The 19,793-nt window shown below is 47.8% G+C and overlaps 1 protein-coding gene across 2 annotated transcripts in view; it reads left to right on the top strand.

Annotated features, from left to right (window-relative positions):
* USP35 (ubiquitin specific peptidase 35) overlaps nt 1-19,793 on the top strand; it is a 77,418-nt gene that overhangs the window by 3,804 nt on the left and 53,821 nt on the right. For both annotated transcript variants that reach the window (XM_032639501.1, XM_032639500.1), the window contains exons 2-7: nt 2,639-3,321; nt 4,533-4,665; nt 6,249-6,378; nt 6,797-6,898; nt 8,324-8,482; nt 12,898-13,091. In XM_032639501.1, coding sequence (XP_032495392.1) covers nt 2,649-3,321; nt 4,533-4,665; nt 6,249-6,378; nt 6,797-6,898; nt 8,324-8,482; nt 12,898-13,091 — 1,391 coding nt within the window. In that variant the 5' untranslated portion in view covers nt 2,639-2,648. The remainder of the gene's footprint in view (nt 1-2,638; nt 3,322-4,532; nt 4,666-6,248; nt 6,379-6,796; nt 6,899-8,323; nt 8,483-12,897; nt 13,092-19,793) is intronic.

Here is a 19,793-nt window from a genome sequence, read left to right as displayed (position 1 = left end):
ACCTTATGTGATAGGTATCAGGTAGAATGATAGGAGATTGCCAGCATCTGATTCCTCCCTTTGATGTGGTTCAGCCTGATATCATTTATCCCCATTTTACAGAAAAGAGGCTCACGATATTACGTGCTCAAGGTCACACAATGAGTTGCAGGACTAAATGGGATTTACTCCAGGTCACACTAGAATGCAGGGCTCCTCATTCCTAGTCTGATTTTCTTTCCACTTCCAGAGCCTTCCTTAGCCCCAGAACTCCGTTTCTGCCTGCCCCCAGGTCCTCTACCTCCACACATGATGTCAATATCTCATCGATTAGGATTTCTCCTTAGTTGCCTGAGTACCAGGGTTTCTTGGCATCCCGGGTTGAAAGCATATTAAGTCCACTAGCCTGGAGGGCAGGGTAGGGGTTTGGAGGATGGTCTGCAAGGGACTGCCCAGGAAAGAGTGGACCAGGGCTGAAGGCAGACCCATTTTTAAAGACACTTTTAAAGACCTTTTGGGAGTATGCCTTGTTTCGGCACTCTTTACCAATGTGTTTGTCTCCACCACTGGACTAACTGGGTGCTCCTAAGAGCAAGGACTTTGCTTCTAAAGCAAAGGGGACTGACACTTTCTGAGCACTTCCTTGTGCCCAGCCTTTATATTTGTCTTCACGTCAGCCCTGCGGGTTGGAAATAGAGGCTCAGAGAGCATAAGTAAGCTGGATGGTAAGCAGAATGCATCCCGGTTGAATCTCAAAGAATAGAGTCTAACACCATTCCAAGCTTGGGGTGGGCCCTGGGCATATGAACTTGTATTAAGTGCTCAGGTGATTCTGAGGCAACCAGGCCAGCATTCAGGAACCACTGATCTGTGCCCTGGCTACACCGTCTAACCTTACTCTGCAGTGACTGGCCAGCCATTGAAAAAGAAGCCTGGTCCCTGCCCCAAGGAGCTCACAGCCTGGTGAGAGAGAGAGAAACAAATGTGCCCATTGCATTGTAACACACGCAGTAATGGAGGTTTGGTCTCGGTGGAGAGCTAGGACAGAGAAGGGAGCGTCTCCATAGGGCCTGGCACATATCTGGGGTCCCACAGTATCTATGGTTTTGCATAAAAGTTTCTGGCCCATCATCTAGGAAATTTCTGGCTTGTCTTCACACCTAGTCCAGGTCTTAACAGTAGAGTAGTTTTCACTGAGACAATAAATTTAATTAAACACTTAGCGTATACTGAACTTTATATTGGGTCCTGCCTAGTGTGGGATTATACAAGGAAGCAAAGAAGTGGTCCTGCCTTTTAGGAGCTGAACCTGTGGGAACCAGCATGAGAATCAGGAATCAAAGTGGGTCAGCTTGGGATGAAGTTTTCCAGAAAACAGCTAAAATGGAGTGGAAGGACAGAGGGAAGTATATTATGGCTCAGAGGAATAAGGTAGCAGTAACTCACACCACACTCTGCATTTGCTTATTCAACAAATGCCTACTGTGTGGCAGGCACTGTGCGAGGTGCTGGGGATACTGTGGTAAACAAAACCTGACTTGGTTCCTGCCCTCGGGAACCTATATAGTATAGGGGAAGAGGATGACCCCAATCAAGTAATCATGATAAGTGCTATAAAGGAGGACAGGATGCTCTGAAATTGTTAACAGGGGTGTTTGACCCATACAAGGAGGTCAGAGAGGCCTTCTGTGTGGAAGAAGTTTGAGCTGAGCTCTGCAGGGTGAGCCAAGCAAGGAGGGGAGGGAAAAGCGAGTGCAGAAGCCTGGGGCAGGGAGGACACAGTGAGCCCACAGTGAGGGGCTGGTGTGGGCTGAGGCTTGGGAGGCGACAGGGCCTTCCTGTGCAGGGTTGAGCACAGAGGTGAGATGATCTGCCTTAGTGGAGGAGATTCGGACCCGTACAACTCCGCACTATGTGATCCCGGCTGCAACAGAGGAAGAGCCACAGGTGGCTGTAGGAGTCCAGATGACGGATGAATTCATGCCTGGAAGTCCAGGGAGGTTCTCATTAAGGATTGGGTGTTTGAAGTGGGCTTTAAAGGAAGGTAGGACTTTGCCTGGTTGTATGAATGTGTGCTAGTGGTGGAGGTCTTGGGAGATAGGATGTTTCAGGCAAAAGGCACAACGAACACAAAGAGGAAAAGGGTAGGTCATTTGAGAAAGAGCAAGAAGCTGATTGGGGGCAGAATAAAGTGCACCAGGGATCTCTGGAAGCCCTGTCAGCCCTTCCTTTCTGGAGGTGTGATTTGTGTATGTGCACAGCTCATCTCCCCACAGGACATGGCTTGGCCAAGACCTTGGCAGCAGCTTCTAGATCCAGCTCTTACCTGCCTTGCCAAGAACCGATGGAGGTCCCCAGGGAGGCCTGAGGAGCGAGGGGCAAAGGGGTGGAGGAGGGGGAAGGCTCAGGTGTAGGCTTTGTGAGATGAAAGGCGCTCATCAGCAATAACTACAACCCACTGGGGCTTATTATGTGCCAGGCATTGTGCTTCTCATCACGTCACCTCCGGGGGAGGTAGGTATCCTTGCCCCATTTCACAGATGGGGAACTGAGGCCCAGAGAGGTTGAGCTGCTTGCCCCCAAGCCTCAGCACGCAGGGGACCACGTGGGGGATCGGTCCTGTCGGGCAGAGTGTGACCCTGCTCCCTGTCCCCTGCAGCGTGGCCGCCATGGACAAGATCTTGGAGGCGGTGGTGACGTCATCATACCCCGCGAGCGTGAAGCAAGGACTGGTGCGCCGAGTGCTGGAGGCGGCGCGGCAGCCGCTGGAGCGGGAGCAGTGCCTGGCGCTGCTGGCGCTGGGCACGCGCCTCTACGTGAACAGCGCCGATGAGCTGCCCCGCCGCGTGGGCTGCCAGCTGCTGCACGTGGCCGGCCGCCACCACCCAGAAGTCTTCGCCGAATTTTTCAGCGCGCGCCGAGTGCTGCGCCTGCTGCAGGGGGGCGCCGGGCCGCCGGGCGCCCGCGCGCTGGCCTGCGTACAGCTCGGCCTGCAGTTGTTGCCCGAGGGGCCCTCGGCCGATGAGGTGTTCGCGCTGCTGCGGCGCGAGGTGCTGCGCACCGTGTGCGAGCGCCCGGGGCCTGCGACCTGTGCGCAGGTGGCGCGGCTGCTGGCGCGGCACCCGCGCTGCGTCCCCGACGGCCCTCACCGCCTGCTCTTCTGCCAGCAGCTTGTGCGCTGCCTCGGCCGCTTCCGCTGCCCGGCCGACGGCGAGGAGGGTGCCGTGGAGTTCCTGGAGCAGGCCCAGCAGGTGAGCGGGCTCCTGGCGCAGCTGTGGCGCGCGCAGCCCGCCGCCATCCTGCCCTGCCTCAAGGAGCTGTTCGCCGTCATCTCCTGCACAGGTGCGTGTGCGATAGGGGCGGGCGGGACCCGTGCGTGCGGAGTCTCCTGTGTGGCGTGCCCACCTCATGGTGTGGCGTGTGCATGCTGGTGCACAGGTGTGTATGTGTGTGGGGGTGGGTGCTGTTACTTCGTTTAGTTAGCGGGCCCCTTCTGAGCTCCTGCCGGTTGGGGGGCTCCTATCCGGTGGTGCTTGCTGGGCATGCAGAGAGGAGGGGACCCAGATCAGTCGGGCCTGGAGGAGGACCAGGGGGCTGAGACAACAAGATGTGGGGTGGTCATCATGTCCTTTGGGTCAGGTGGGTTTCGTAGAAGTGATGACTTTTGAGTCAGGCCTTGAGAGCTGGGTAGCACCAGGCAGCAGGGATAAGGTACTCAGGGCAGGCAGAGTGGAAGGTCTGGAGACATGATAGAACCTGTATGTGTCAACTGAATTGTAAATCTTGGCCCTCCGTTGACAACTGTGGAAATTGGACTGTAGTTTAAGTGACTGAAATAAAATCTGTGCCTTCCCTGATTATAGGGCTGTTCAGGGGAAAGGAAGGGAATGTACCTGGCAGGAGGAAGGACCAAGGCCAGGTGTATGAGGACCTAGGTCTTTATACAACTGGACAACAAATTTTGATAACTAAATTTTTTTTTTTTTTTGCGGTACGCGGGCCTCTCACTGTTGTGGCCTGTCCCGTTGCGGAGCACAGGCTCCGGACACGCAGGCTCAGCAGACATGGCTCACGGACCCAGCCGCTCCGTGGCATGTGGGATCTTCCCAGACCGGGGCACGAACCCGTGTCCCCTGCATCGGCAGGCGGACTCCCAACCACTGCGCCACCAGGGAAGACCGATAATTTTTTTTTTTCATCTCTTGGGTTCCACCTGGAATGTCCTCCCTCCCGCCGAGTCACATAGCCCTCCTACCTGTTCTTGCCAGCTCCAGTGTTACCCCATCTAAGGGTCTTGCCTATACATGCACAGCTGGGGGTTAGTGCTTTTTTTCTTTGCCCAGCACAGGGCCAAAGCAGTGCCAGTGAAGGTTTGTTGAGTGAATGAGCTAAGATGAGATCAAAGGCTGGGATGCTATAGGAGGCAAGGAGGTGGCTCTGATGTGCTCTTTGCAGAGGCTCCCTAGTTCCTTGGCAGCATGAAGGACATGGGGTGATAGGGGAGGTGTGGGGTCCACTTGTCCTGCAAAGCTCAGCCCAGGCACCTGTTCCAGAGGAGGAGCCACCATCTAGCGCCCTGGCCAGTGTGGTCCAGCACCTCCCATTGGAGCTCATGGATGGTGTCGTCCGGAACCTCAGCAATGATGACAGTGTGACCGACTCCCAGATGCTGACTGCCATCAGCAGGTGGGCTGAGGGACGAGTGGTGGTCAGGTCTCTCTCTCTCTCCCAGAAGCCCCTTCCACTGGGTGGGATTGCTGGGCTAGATATAGTGTCAGAGGGCCCAGGCCCTCATGCCTGTTCATTCATCCATCCTTCTTTGAGCCCTTCCTGTACCTGGCCCCAGGCTGGATGTGTAAGACACAGAGAGCCTTGCCCTAGTGATGCTCTCAGGCTGGGTACCAACTCTGTGACCCTGGACAAGTCAGTGAAGTCTCTGAGCTTCAGTTCTCCCCTCTGTAATAGCAGAGGTGGTATAAGAAGTTGTCAGGTTTCCACAGGGTCAATGATAGGAGGTAAAATTACTTTAATCAAGTGCTTTCTGAGTTTGGCAAGTATGATAAACAGAGTTTGGGTGCTTTTCAGCTCACAGAGCTCTTGCACATCCCCCACCTCATTTGAACATCATTGCACCTGTGATCTAGCCACATATGCCTGGCCTGTGATCCCCGAATATGACACCTACCCTCCTGCCTGCAGGCCTTTGGCTCTGCAGACCCCATCTACCTGGCATCCCCCTTCCCCGCTGCCATTCTTTCCATACCTGTGTGCAGATCCACTGTCTTCATTGGGCCTTCCTGGATTCCTTGTCTTCAGTGGGTAAGAGTGTAGGCTCTGGAGTTAAGCTGTGTGAGTTCAAATCCTGGCTCTCCCACTTCTTGCCTGTGTGACTCTGGGCAAGTTACTCAACCCCTCTATGCCTCAGCTTCCTCATCCATAATTTGTAGTATAATTGAACTCATCTTACAGGTTTGTTGTGAGGATTGAATTAGATAAAATGAGATATTACGTGTAAAGTGCATAGAACAGTGTAATGGTAGCTATTATCACCATAATTACTACTATTTGCTTTGCTCTCTGTTGTTCTCTTTATAGCCCAGTCTACTGAATATAAAAGTAATGATACTAGTGACGTTTTTCTGAGCACCTACTGTGTGGCAGCTTCATGCTCAGTGCATGCAGGCATTATCTTGAGGGGGTCAGAAGGGTTAATACATGTAAGGCAGATGGAGCAGTGCCTGGTACAGACTGAATATGACATAAATGTTAGCTGTTAGCTGTTGTTATCTCTTTTAACTCATATAACAAATCTGTGAGGTAGGTATTATCCCCATTTGACAGAGGAAGAAACTGAGGCTAGAGAGAGTGAGTGACTTGCTCCAGGTCACAAGCAAGGGTTTGCTGGAGCCAGAGCTTCCAGCCTGGGGGCAGTACTCCTCCTGCCATTGGGCCTCACAGTCCAGACAGAGGCAGCCAAAAGCCCTGTTCTGCCACTGCAACTCACTGTGTATGAGGTGGGGTTTGGGATACTGAGAGGGCCTGGTTCCCCTTCTGCCGGGCTGGGAGCCCCATTCTCTGCCAGGTGCCTGTGCTGGGCATATTTGCAGTTCCCAGAGGTGTCCTGTTCATCCCACGGATCCCAGGGCTGCCCTGTGTAGGTGTGAGTCAGTGTGGGGGGATCTCAGGTCATTATGGCTGGTCCCTGGGCTGCCCCCTCCCAGGCATTTGGGCCTCCCTGATCCTTGTGTCACGGTCACTCCCCTCACCAGGATGATCGACTGGGTGTCCTGGCCCCTGGGGAAGAACATTGACAAGTGGATCATTGCACTGCTGAAGGGCCTGGCCGCTGTTAAGAAGTTCAGCATCTTGATCGAGGTGTCACTCGCCAAAATTGAGAAGGTTGGTGGGCCCCTGTCCTAGCCCCGGCTTCTGGCCTTTCCTGCTAGTCTCTTGCCAGGGGCAATGCAGGTCTGGGAGGCAGAGCACGGGGCTCCCACCCAAGCTTGCTGTGACCTGGGACAATTCACTGCTTCTCTCTGGGCTTCAGGTTTCCCCCATTCATTCTTCTGACTCTTCATTCAAGTGTGTGTGTCACTTTTGGTATGTCCATCCATCCATCCATCAGATATCTAACTGTTTTGCTGTCCATCTCACCACCCATCCATCCACCCAGGTCTATGAGCACCTCTGTGTTCTTACTCCCACATGGGTCTGCTGCTTTAACTCCAGCATCTCTGGACCCCTTTCAGGCCTGTGGCTACCCTTGGCCTTGGGTGGCCCAGGCCTGGGGGACTCCTGACCAGAGGCTTTCTTCCAGGTTTTCTCCAAGCTTCTGTATCCCATTGTCCGGGGAGCTGCCTTGTCTGTCCTCAAGTATATGCTCCTGACCTTCCAGCACTCCCATGAGGCCTTCCACCTGGTAAGGGCCCCTGCGTGTTGCCCCGAAGGTGGGCGGTCCTGCATCCTCCACAGGTCTGGCTGGAGGCCAGACATGCTGTCTGTTGGGGCTTAAGGGGTTGGGGCTTGAAGCCCAAGACCTCCAAGTCCTGGACGTTAGGACTGGAGACTTGAGACCCAATTTTACAGATAGAAAACTGAGGCCAAAGAATGGGTGTGACCTCCCCATGGGTCTTGAGTAGAGTGGCAGGCCTAGAATGATGGCAGCTGTGTTACTTGGGTGCCAGCTATGTGGCAGGCACAGTGCTAAAGACAGTCCACATGTTCATTCATTTTACTCCCAGAGTAGCCCCAAAGGGAGGTTCTATCATTTCCCCCATTTTTCAGCCGAAGAAACTGCAGTTTAGGGAGATAAGGTCGCATGTCCCAGGTAACAGCTGGTGAGCAGTACAAGGAAGATTCCAGCTGAGTTGGTCTGACTCCTGATCCAGTGTCCTTCCTAGCTTCTCGTGGTCCTTGGTCACTGCAGAAACTTTATGCTTCCTGATTTGTGCAGTGGGAAAAGCACAGAACCAGGGATTGGGGTTATGGGGGGTTGAGTCCCAGCTCTGTCTGTCATTTACTAAATGGGGTGACCTCGGGCCAGGCACTTACCTCTCAGGGCCTGGGTTGGGTGGGACAGGATTAGATGAGGTGACATTTATCAAGAGCCTGCCACATTCTAGGGACTTGGTAGATATTTATTTCTTTTCATCTTTCTCCCAAGCTCCCCTGCTCCCAGTTTCTGTGGCCTGACTCTTCCATCCCTGGGACACTATGGTGTAGCTCCCCTGTGGGTTTGAAAGTTAACACTGTAGCACAGAGGAAAGAAATGGACTTTGAGTTCAGACAGACCTGGCTCAGACACCAACTTCTCCCAGAACCCATGGTGATATCCTTGGCAAATTACATAACCTCTCTAACTTTAATTTCTTCTCTGTAAGATGGGGATAGTAATTGCCACATGTCACTGTGAGTGCTTGACATATAAAAGTTTGCTGCCGCTCATGTTCTGTCAGCTGCCACCAGCTGACCACACTGTGGCCCCAGCATCACTCCTGGGTGACAGAGTAGCCCTGGTCACTCAGACCTTCAGGCGCTTCAGGCAGGTTGGTTGGCTGATACTTAATAGCTGGGGCTCAGGCCCAGGCCTCCCCTTAGCTGTGAGGAGGGAATTATTTGTCCCATTAAACAGATGAAGAGACTGAGGAAGAGTATCCAAGGTCATGTGTCTTATAAAGAGGGTCACCTGCCTGCAGAGCTCAGAGCCCTATGCAGGTAAGGGGCACAGTGGTCAGGTGGGCAGACCTCTTTGCTTCAAGGAGCTCTGGGTGCTTCCAGCACTGACCACCATCCCATGTCTCAGGTGGGTAAACTGGTGCTGACTAACCCTGCTCTGCTCTCACAGCTCCTCCCTCACATCCCCCCAATGGTGGCCTCTCTGGTCAAGGAGGACTCCAACTCGGGGACCAGCTGCCTGGAGCAGCTGGCGGAGCTGGTCCACTGCATGGTGTTCAGGTTCCCGGGCTTCCCGGATCTGTACGAACCTGTCATGGAGGCCATCAAGGTGAGTGACAGTCCCCATTGCTCCCCTGCCCCACTCTGAGGAGGGTGCCGATTTGGGCTTTGCTCAAGACCACACTACAGGTTAGTGGCAGCCCTCTATCCTTTGGTCCCTGGCTGTCTCCCATTACCTCCCCCAGCCCATCGTGTGCTTCAGGCACACTGAGCCACCTGCCATTCCCCCAGATGGATCTTCCTCTTTCGATTGTTCTGAGCCTTTGCATATGCCGATCTCTCTAACTTAAACTCCTGTCTTGTCTGCCTGGATAGCTCTTATTTCTACCAAGCCTTCTTCTTGAAGTTTCTGCTCAAGTGTTTCTCCTTCAGGAAGCCTTCCCTGATAACTCTAAATTACACGCCCCCCGCACTCTGCCCCTCAGCTGGGTCATGGCCTCTCTGAGCTTCCACAGCCCTAGTGTATCCCTCAGTCACACATGGTCACTGTCTGTATGTCTGTTTCCTCTTAGACTGAGCATTCCAGAGCAGAGATGGTTTACAATTGTTCACAAGACTTATGCCCTACTCTGTGCCAGGCCCAGGCTGGGAACTGGGGACACAGGCATGAGGCAGACCACGTCTCCTCCCTTTGAGGAGCTCACAGCGTAGAGGGGTGACTGACGTGTTTACCCGTAACTGGGATCTAAGCAGCTTAAGAAATGCCTGTGAGGGTCAGCCTGAGAGCGGTGAGGCGGCAGAGGGGGGAAAGATATCCAGTTAGAGGAGGAGGCTGCAAGGAAGAAAGGGCTTCTGAACCGGGCTTGCTGGGTTGCTAGGACAATAACATTTGTAGCTAGAGTCACACTTGGCAGTGTCTTTCCATATGTTTTGTCTTCTGTTGCTCACTAGAAATCTGTGAGGCAGGTACTATTGTTATTTCAGTTTCAAAGATGAGGAAAATGAGACTTGGAGAGGTTTGGTGTCTTATGCAGTCACAGAGGTAGTGGGAGATGCAGCCAGGGCTGAGGGTTGCTGAGCCCTTTCCCATTGCTTGATACAGAGGGCAGGTCCAAGTGTGGGTGAAAGACATCCAGGTAAGTGGTGGCCCTTTTAGAACCTCTGGTCTGACTTCCATTTCTGTAACACAGCAGATAGGTAACCTGAGAAGTGTCCCATTACAAAACACCTAGAAATGCTTGTTAAAATGTAACAGATGTCTTTTTAAGTACATAGCTGAGCTTGCAAGAGAGCAAGGGGGAATCCCCAGGGGCCCAAAAGGAAGAGAAAACCAAATTCCAGAATGGTAAATGAGAGGTGATACTCTTTTGCCCCGGGTGGGGAGGGGCAGTGGGTGAGATGGCCAGCCTCAGTCCCCAAGGGGCTTGAGCCGGTGGGGACAGGAGTTGAGGCTTAGGGTCTGCCCCCAGCAGGGAATCAGCACTGAGAGGCCCATGTAAATCAGGACCCAAGAAAGGCTTTACCATTAGCAAAAGGGTGTTCTAGAAAAAATACACATGGTTCCAAGTAGACATCAAGGAAGGCTCTCTGGCTTGGTCTGGGCTCTGGATTGGGAAAAAAGAAATTGTCATCGTTGGACTGCTCTCATGTGGGTTTAGGGGTTCAAATTCTTATCCTCTTCGGTGTTGTAGCACCCTAAGCTCATTGAAAGTGGTCATAAACTTGTAATACCCAAGGATTGCCTGATAGAAACAGAAATGATACTGCTTTCAAGCCACAAAGACAGAATTCTACTAAAGATGAGTTTATAATCCCCAGATTACAAAACACGTAAGGGAACAATCCACCATGAGTGAGAGGTGATAGATACAACAAACAAAACCTCTGGCGTTTACTTGGATTTTCTTAGTTTTTCCAACTTAATGTGAGGAAGAGGTGGTGTTTTTTTTTAAACAGTCGGAGCTAACTAACAATAGAAGTAGCTGCCGTGCTCAATCATGAGCTCCCTGGCACTGGAGGTGGTTGAGCGGAGAAGACAGGACTTAAACCTGTTGGGAGTGACTGTTACTGTGAGCTTCTGATGGGCAGGGACCATGTCATTTTGATCTCTGTGTCTAATAAATGTCTGAGTGAATGAACACTGTAGTGTGAAGTATGGTATCATGGAGATGTGAGCAAAGAGGAGGGAGCATGGCCCTGCCCTGGGCGCCAGGGGAAACCTACGCTGAGTGAGATCCAGGCTTTGCACATTAGAGGCTATGGTCTGATCCAGCGGGCAAGGTGAGTCTGTAGATAACTTATACAACTAGGTGTAGGAAGTTAGGCTCTATAAGACAGGTATAGATAGTGTGGGACCCCCACTTGAGAAGATTCTGGAAAGTCTTCTGGAGAGGGGATGTAGGAGTTAGGCCTTGAGGGACAGGGACTGGCAGGAGGAGGCCCCCAGACAGGTCAGTGGGTAAGGTGTGGGAGCAGGAATGTGCAAGTACTGTTTGGTGGTAAAGTGTGGTGGAGGGGAGGGAAGAACAGAAGGATAGAGTGGAAGGTGGTGAAAACCAGGTTGTGTGACTGCTTGGTCCAGCAGATCTGGGCTTCTCAAACATGTCTTCTGAAGTGCTTGAACTCAGAGGAGGGGACTCACCCTCCTGCAGCCTGACACAAGCTCAGAGTTTCTCTAAAATCTCATTTTATCTCAAAGATTCAAGTATATACTTCATAATCATAAACACTTGTAATTTAAACATTTTTCTTCCTTGAATATCAGTGACTATAGCTCTAGGAAGATGTGTGACATTTGTCCTATGGCTTTGACTACCCCTTGCTTCAAGCCACTTTGAGAGGCAAGGCAGCAAAGTATTCATGGAGTTTTATTGTTTATAAAATTCTTTCATATGTATTATAGGAGTACATCCTTTGTATACAGTCTCCTTTATACATTCTGGAAAGTTCTCTCACTTAGGCAGTTGTAGTAAGTCATGGCAGTTTCTCTGGGAGCTGTGGTCCTTGCTGAGGGAGCTACATGTTATGTAGACTTCCAGTCACATGAGGAGCTTGAAAGGTATTTGAAAGTTTTTGTTTTATTCTCTATTCTCCTAAGAGTACAGAGTTACCTTCTTTGGGAAAAAGCATTTGATTTTTTTTTTTTCCTAGTGTGCATATTTTTGTATCTTGTATGCTTGTGTTGCAGGGTGGGGTGTCGGTTCTGTCATTTTTTTTTTTTAGCTTTCTTTTTTTTGCTTAATTTTATTTTTTTATATATACAGCAGGTTCTTATTAGTTACCTATTTTATACCGGTTCTGTCTTTTTGTCCCTATTTGTTCCCGTTGTGTGTGGGGTGGGGCTTGGATAGGGGATAATAGGAAGGAAAAAGAAGGGACTAAGAGAGAAGATACTGAGCCCTTATCTTCTTACCTTGCCTCAGACAGCTACTATATTTTTTATCATCTGTGAGAGGTGACTGACTAATCTGATAAATTGTCTGATAAACAGTCCTGGGAAATGAGTGAGCAGATGTGTTAAACCACCGCTTGAGCCAGACCTTCTGCAGCGACGAGGGCTTTCAGTGTAAGCTGGTCTGAAGCTCAAGGGCCTTAGACAAATCTAGGAACTGTGCTCAGGATCTGGAAACGAGAATGGGGCTAGAGGAACTGTCATGAATATCGCCTAAATCTACTAAGTAATACTGCATTATGCTTAGGTGTTTTTCTTTAAAATATGTCATTATTAGAACCAGTGCTTGGTAATATTCTTTTCAGTGCAGCTGTTTAATGTGAAATAGGATAACAAGTGGGAAAGCATGCTAACCCCTGAGCCTGTGACCAAGGACCCATACCGCAGACCCCCAGGATCCTCCCATTGTCCTGACTGTAGGATCAAGTTCAGGGTTGGGGTAGGGCGTTACTAATTCGACAAAGCTGACTCCGCAAACTTTAAAGTAGAGGAGGTGAAAACAGGAGCAAGCACCGTGAAGGTATAGAGTGCCAAACTGATATAAGGTAGGAGTATCCTCACTTGACAGATGAGCAAACTGAGGTCCAGGGAGGTTAACTGACTGAGTCAGAGAGGCTCACTGACCACAGCCAGAGAGCTGTGAGGACAAGAGTCAGGGCCAGGGTTGAGATCTCGACACTGCTGGATTGGGCCAGTGGGCCAGTGTTGTCATTGCTTACAGTCTGTCACATCCTGGGCTCACGTAACATATAGTAGATTCCTCGCTTATTGCCTCTAAGAAAATTCTTTCTCTATCTGGGTCTTAGTTTTTTCATCTACACGGTAGGGATTTTACCCCTTTCTTAAGGCAGCTGTGGCATGAAAGATCATGTAGAAGGCCCACACGTCAAGATGAAAACCTAGAACATGTTTGAAAACAAGGAGCTGTTCTCACACATCTTTAGGGCATGTTTGGGGTGATATGCTTGGGCAGGTGTGTAGTAGGCTGTAGTCCAAGAAGGCTTCCCAGAGGAGATGATATTTTTAGAGCTAAACCTGGTGCCCACTGTCCTGCTGGCTTGTTTCCCCCTCAGGACCTCCATGTTCCCAATGAGGACCGAATCAAGCAGCTGCTGGGGCAGGATGCCTGGACCTCGCAGAAGAGTGAGCTGGCTGGCTTCTACCCCCGGCTCATGGCCAAGTCAGACACTGGCAAGATTGGTTTAATCAATCTGGGCAACACGTGCTATGTGAACAGCATCCTTCAGGCCTTGTTCATGGCTTCCGAGTAGGTGCTACTTTTGAATTCCCTGTCTGCCCCTGCTTCTCTCCTCGGGGCTCCCTGGTGTGCGGGGGTGAGGTAGGGGTTGGAGAGGGTGGGTCCTGCTTTGTGTTATCGGCATAATTCCCTGAGGTCTGTGGGTATGTGAAGGGCAGGTGAGAGTTCCCAGAGGGCTCCAGGCCATTGTCAGGGCAGTAGGTCAAGACCGGATGGGAACTTGAGTTGGGGATTCAGGGGCTCAGCTGCAGTGAGAAGGGAGTCTGCTCTGGGTTGGTCGACATCACTGACTTTTCTGCTAGAGTCCATGGGGGTGGATAGTGTCTTCCACAGTAGGACTTCCACTCACCCTGGCATTAGATGCCCCCTTTTACTAAAACAAAATCTTTATCATCAGTGGCTGCCTATCCAACTTACGGCTTGCTTAGTACATTCACATTGCTGTGCAGCCGTCACCGCCATCCATCCCTATAACACTTTTCATTTTGTAAATCTGAAACTCTGTGCCTGTTAAACACTAACTTCCCATATTCTCATTCTCCCCTCCCCACAGCCTTTGGCTACCACTGTTATATGTTTTGTCTCCATGATTTTGTCTCTACTTTAAGTACCTCATATAAGTGAAATTGTACAGTATTTGTCTTTTTGTGTTGGCTTATTTCACTTAGCAGATGTCCTCAGGGTTCATCCATATTGCAGAATTTCTTTCCTTTTTTTTTTTTTTTTGGGAAGGATGGGGGGGTGGGTTCTTTCCTTTTTTAAGGCTGGATAATATTCCACTGTGTGTATAAACCACATTTTGGTAATCTGTTCATTGGTAGAGTGACAGACACCTGGGTTGCTTCCATGTTTTAGCTGTTGTGAATAATGCCACATGAACATGGGAGTACAAATATCTCTTCGAGACCCTGCTTCTGATTCTTCTGGTTACATACTCAGAAGTGGAATTGCTTGGTGATATGGTAGTTCTGTTTTTTAGTTTTTTTGAGGAACCTCCATATCGTTTTCCACACTGGCAGCACCAGTTTACATTCCCACCAACAGTGCACAAGGGCTGGGATTTCTCTACATCCTCCCAACACTTCTTTTCTGTTTTTTTGATAATAGTCATCCTAATGGGTGTGAGGTGGTATCTCATTATAGTTTTTAATTCGCAGTTCCCTAATGATTAGTGATGTTGAGCATCTTTTCATGTGCTTATTGGCCATTTGTATGTATTCTTTGGCAAAAGGTCTATTTAAATCCATTATCTAGTTGGTTTTTTTTTTGCGGTATGCAGGCCTCTCACTGTTGTGGCCTCTCCCGTTGCGGAGCACAGGCTTCCGGACGCGCAGGCTCAGCGGCCATGGCTCACGGGCCCAGCTGCTCCGCGGCATGTGGGATCTTCCCGGACTGGGGCATGAACCCGCGTCCCCTGCATTGGCAGGTGGACTCTCAACCACTGCGTCATCAGGGAAGCCCCATTACCTAGTTTTGAATCAGGTTGTTTGTTTTCTGTTGTTGAGTTTGAGGAGTCCTTTTGTATATTCTGAATATTAATCCTGTATCACATACATGATTTGCAAATTTTTAAAAACTTTTTATTTTATATTGGAATATAGTTCTTTAACAATATTGTGATAGTTTCAGGTGTACAGCAAAGTGATTCAGTTATACATATACGTGTATCAATTCTTTTTCAAATTTTTTTCCCATTTAGGTTGTACATAATATTGAGCAGAGTTCCCTGTGCTATGCAGTAGGTCCTTGTTAGTTATCCACTTTATATGTAGCAGTGTGTACATGTCAATCCCAAACTCCCTAACTATCTGTTCCCCCGACCCTTCCCACCTGGTAACCATAAGTTCCTTCTCTGAGTCTGTTTCTATTTTGTAAATAAGTTGATTTGTATCATTTCTTTTTAGATTCCACATATAAACAATATCATATGATACTTGCCTTTCTCTGTCTCACTTACTTCACTCAGTATGACAATATCTAAGTCCATCCTTATTGCTGCAAATGGCATTATTTCATTCTTTTTAATGGCTAATATTCCGTTGTATATATGTGCCACATCTTTATCCATTCCTCTGTCGATGGAGATTTATGTTGGTTCCATGTCTTGGCTATTGTAAACAGTGTTGCAATGAACATTGGGGTGCATGTATCCTTTCGGACCATGACCATGTTTTTCTCCAGATATATAACCAGAAGTGCAATTACAGGATCATATGGTAGCTCTATTTTTAGTTTTTAAGGAACCTCCATACTGTTCTCCATAGTAGCTATACCAATTTACATTCCCACCAACAGTGTAGGAGGGTTGCCTTCTCTCCACACCCTCTCCAGCATTTACGTTTGTGGATTTTTGATGGTAGTCATTTTGACTAGTGTGAGGTGATATCTCATTGTAGTTTTGATTTGCATTTCTCTATAATTAGTGATGTTGAACATCTTTTCATGTGCCTCTTGGCCATCTGTATGTCTTCTTTGGAGAAATGTCTATTTTGATCTTATGCCCTTTTTTTGATTGGGTTATTTGTGTTGATGAGATTAAGCTGCATGAGCTGTTTGTAAATTTTGGAGACTAATCTCTTGTCAGTCACATGATTTGCAAACATTTTCTCCCAATCTGTGGGTTGTCTTTTTGTTTTGTTCATTGTTTCCTTTGCTGTGCAAAAACTTTTGAATTTAACTAGGCCCCATTTGTTTATTTTTGTTTTTATTTCCATTACCCTGGGAGATAGATCGAAAAAAATATTGCTGTGATTTATGTTAGAGAGTGTTCTGCCTGTGTTTTCCTCTAAGAGTTTAGTAGTGTCCAGTCTCGCATTTATGTCTTTAATCCATTTTGAGCTTATTTTTGTGTATGGTGTTAAAAAGTTATCTAATTTCATTTTTCTACGTGTAGCTGTCCAGTTTTCCCAGCACCACTTGGTTTTTTTACTTTTTTATTTTTGGCAGCGTTGGGTCTTTGTTGCTGTGCATGGGCTTTCTCTAGTTGTGGTGAGCGGGGACTACTCTTTGTTGTGGTGTGCAGGTGTCTCATTGAGGTAGCTTCTCTTGTTGCAGAGCACGGGCCCTAGGCACATGGGCTTCAGTAGTTGCAGCAGGCGGGCTGAATAGTTGTGGCTCATGGGTTCCAGAGCGCAAGCTCAGTAGTTGTGGCGCATCGACTTAGTTGCTCCGTGGCATGTGGGATCTTCCCGGACCAGGGATCAAACCCGTGTCCCCTGCATTGGCAGGTGGATTCTTAACCACTGTGCCACCAGGGAAGTCCCCCCAGCACCATTTGTTGAAGAGACTGTCTTTCTACTATTGTACAGTTTTTCCCTCATTTATAGCACATTAACTGATCATAGGTGTGTGTCATTTCTGGGCTTTCAATCTATGTGTCTGTTTTTGTGTCAGTACCATGCGATTTTGATGACTATAGCTTTGTAGTATAGTCTGAAGTTAGGGAGCCTGATTACTTCAGCTCCTTTTGTTTTTCTGATTGCTTTGGCTATTCTGGGTCTTTTCTTTTTGCAGTACGCAGGCCTCTCACTGTTGTGGCCTCTCCCGTTGCAGAGCACAGGCTCCGGACATGCAGGCTCAGTGGCCATGGCTCACGGGTCCAGCTGCTCTGCGGCCTGTGGGACCCTCCCGGACCGGGGCATGAACCCGTGTCCCCTGCATAGGCAGGCGGACTCTCAACCACTGCACCACCAGGGAAGCCCTATTCTGGGTCTTTTGTGTCTCCATACAAATTTTAAGATTTTTTGTTCTAGTTCTGTGAAAAATGCCATTGGTAATTTGATAGGGATTAATTTATTGATCAAATTAATTGATTCAATCTGCATTGAATCTGTAGATTTCCTTGGGTAATGTAGTCATTTTGACAATATTGATTCTTCCAATCCAAGAACATGGTATATCTTTCCATCTGTTTGTGTCATCTTCAGTTTCTTTCATCAGTATCTTATAGTTTTTGGAGTACAGGTCTTTTGTCTCCTTATGTAGGTCTATTCCTACATAAGGAGGAAAGGTGTATTCCTAGGTATTTTATTCTTTTTGATGCGATGGTAAATGGGATTGTTTCTTGAATTTCTCTTTCTGATCTTTCATTGTTAGTGTATAGAAATGCAACAGATTTCTGTATATTAATTTTGTAACCTGAAACTTTACCAAATTCATTGATGAGCTTAGTCGTTTTCTGGTAGCATCTTTAGGATTTTCTATGTATAGTATCATGTCATCTGCAGACAGTGATAGTTTTACTTCTTCTTTTTCAATTTGGATTCCTTTTATTTCTTTTTCTTCTCTGATTGCTGTATCTAGGACTTCCAAAACTATGTTGAATAAAAGTGGCGAGAGTGGACATCCTTGTCTTGTTCCTGATCGTAGATGAAATGCTTTCAGCTTTTCACCATTGAGTATGATGTTAGCTGTAGGTTTGTCATATATGGCCTTTATTATGTTGAGGTAGGTTCCCTCTATGCCCACTTTCTGGAGAGCTTTTATCATAAATGGGTGCTGAATTTTGTCTAAAGCTTTTTCTGCATCTATTGAGATGATCATATGGTTTTTATTCTTCAATTTGTTAATGTGGTGTATCACACTGATTGATGTGCAGATATCAAAAAATCCTTGCATCCCTGGGATAAATCCCTCTTGATCATGGTGTATGATCCTTTTAACGTATTGTTGGATTTGGATTACTAGTGTTTTTTTGAGCATTTTTGTGTCTATGTTCATCAGTGATATTGGCCTATAATTTTCTTTTTTTGTGGTATCTTTGTCTGGTTTACGTATCAGGGTGATGGTGGCCTCATAGAATGAGTTCGGGAGTTTTCCTTCCTCTGCAATTTTTTGGAAAAGTTTCAGAAGGAACGGTGTTAGCTCTTCTCTAAATGTTTGATAGAATTCACCTGTGAAGCCAGGACTTTTGTTTGTTGGGCATCTTTTTTTTTTTTTGCGGTACGCGGGCCTCTCACTGTTGTGGCCTCTCCTGTTGCGGAGCACAGGCTCCGGACGTGCAGGCTCAGTCGCCATGGCTCATGGGCCTAGACGCTCCGCGGCATGTGGGATCCTCCCAGACCGGGGCACGAACTCGTGTCCCCTGCATCGGCAGGCAGACTCTCAACCACTGCACCGCCAGGGAAGCCCTGTTGGGCATCTTTTAATCACAGTTTCAATTTCAGTGCTTGTGAGTGGTCTGTTAATATTTTCTATTTCTTCTTGGTTCAGTCTTGGGAGATTGTACCTTTCTAAGAATTTGTCCATTTCTTCCAGGTTGTCCATTTTATTGGCATATAGTTGTTTGTAGTAGTCTCTTATGATCCTTTGTGTTTCTGTGGTGTCAGTTGTAACTTCTCCTTTTTCATTCTAACTTTATTGAATTGAGTCCTCTTCCTTTTTTTCTTGATGAGTCTGGCTAAAGGTTTATCAATTTTGTTTATCTTTTCAAAGCACCAGGTTTCAGTTTCATTATCTTTGCTGTTGTTTTGTCTCTATTTCATTTATTTCTGCTCTGATCTTTATGATTTCTTTCCTTCTACTATAGGTTTTGTTTGTTTTTCTTTCTCTAGTTGCTTTAGGTGTAAGTTTAGGTTGTTTATTTGAGATTTTGTTGTTTCCTGAGGAGAGATTGTATTGCTATAAACTTCCCTCTTAGAACTGCTTTTGCTGCATCCCATAGATTTTTGGATCATTTTGTTTTTGTTTTCATTTGTCAACACGTATATTTTTATTTCTTTGATTAATTCAGTGATCCATTGGTTGTTTAGTAGCATATTGTTTAGCCTCCACGTGTTTGTGTTTTTTACAGTCTTTTTCTTGTGGTTTATCTCTAGTCTCATAGCATTGTGGTTGGAAAAGACGCTTGATATGATTTGAATTTTCTTAAATTTACCACGGCTTGCTTTGTGGCCCAGTGTGTGGTCAGTCCTGGAGAATGTTCCATGTGCACTTGAGAAGAATGTATATTCTGCTGCTTTTGGATGGAATGCTCTGTAAATATCAATTAAGTTCATCTGGCCTAATGTGTCATTCAAGGCCTGTGTTTCCTTATTGATTTTCTGTCTGGATGATCTGTCCATTGATGAAAGTGGGGTGTTAAAGTCCCCCACTATTATTGTGTTACTGTCGATTTCTCCCTTTATGGCTGTTAGTATTTGCCTTATATATTGAGGTGCTCCTATGTTGGGTGCATATATATCTACAGTTGTTACATCTTCTTGGATTGATCCCTTGATCATTATGTGTGTCCTTCTGTGTCTCTTCTTTGTTATAACAGTCTTTATTTTAAAGTCTATTTTTTCTGAAACGAGTATTGCTACTCCAGCTTTTTTTTGATTTCGACTTGCATGGAATAACTTCTTCCATCCCCTCACTTTCAGTCTGTATGTGTCCCTAAGTCTGAAGTGGGTCTCTTGTAGACAGCATATATATGGGTCTTGTTTTGTTTTTGTTTTTTTTTTGCGGTACATGGGCCTCTCACTGTTGTGGCCCCTCCTGTTGCGGAGCACAGGCTCCAGATGTGCAGGCTAAGCGGCCATGGCTCACGGGCCCAGTCACTCCACAGCATGTGGGATCTTCCCGGACCGGGGCACGAACCTGCGTCCCCTGCATTGGCAGGCGGACTCTCAACCGCTGTGCCACCAGGGAAGTCCTGGGTCTTGTTTTTGTGTCCATTCAGCAAGCCTGCATTTTTTGGCTGGAGCATTTAATCCATTTACATTTAAGGTA

This window comes from Phocoena sinus, chromosome 8, assembly GCF_008692025.1.
Source record: "Phocoena sinus isolate mPhoSin1 chromosome 8, mPhoSin1.pri, whole genome shotgun sequence".
Lineage (NCBI taxonomy): Eukaryota > Metazoa > Chordata > Mammalia > Artiodactyla > Phocoenidae > Phocoena > Phocoena sinus.
This window is presented reverse-complemented; position numbering and strand designations above follow the sequence as displayed.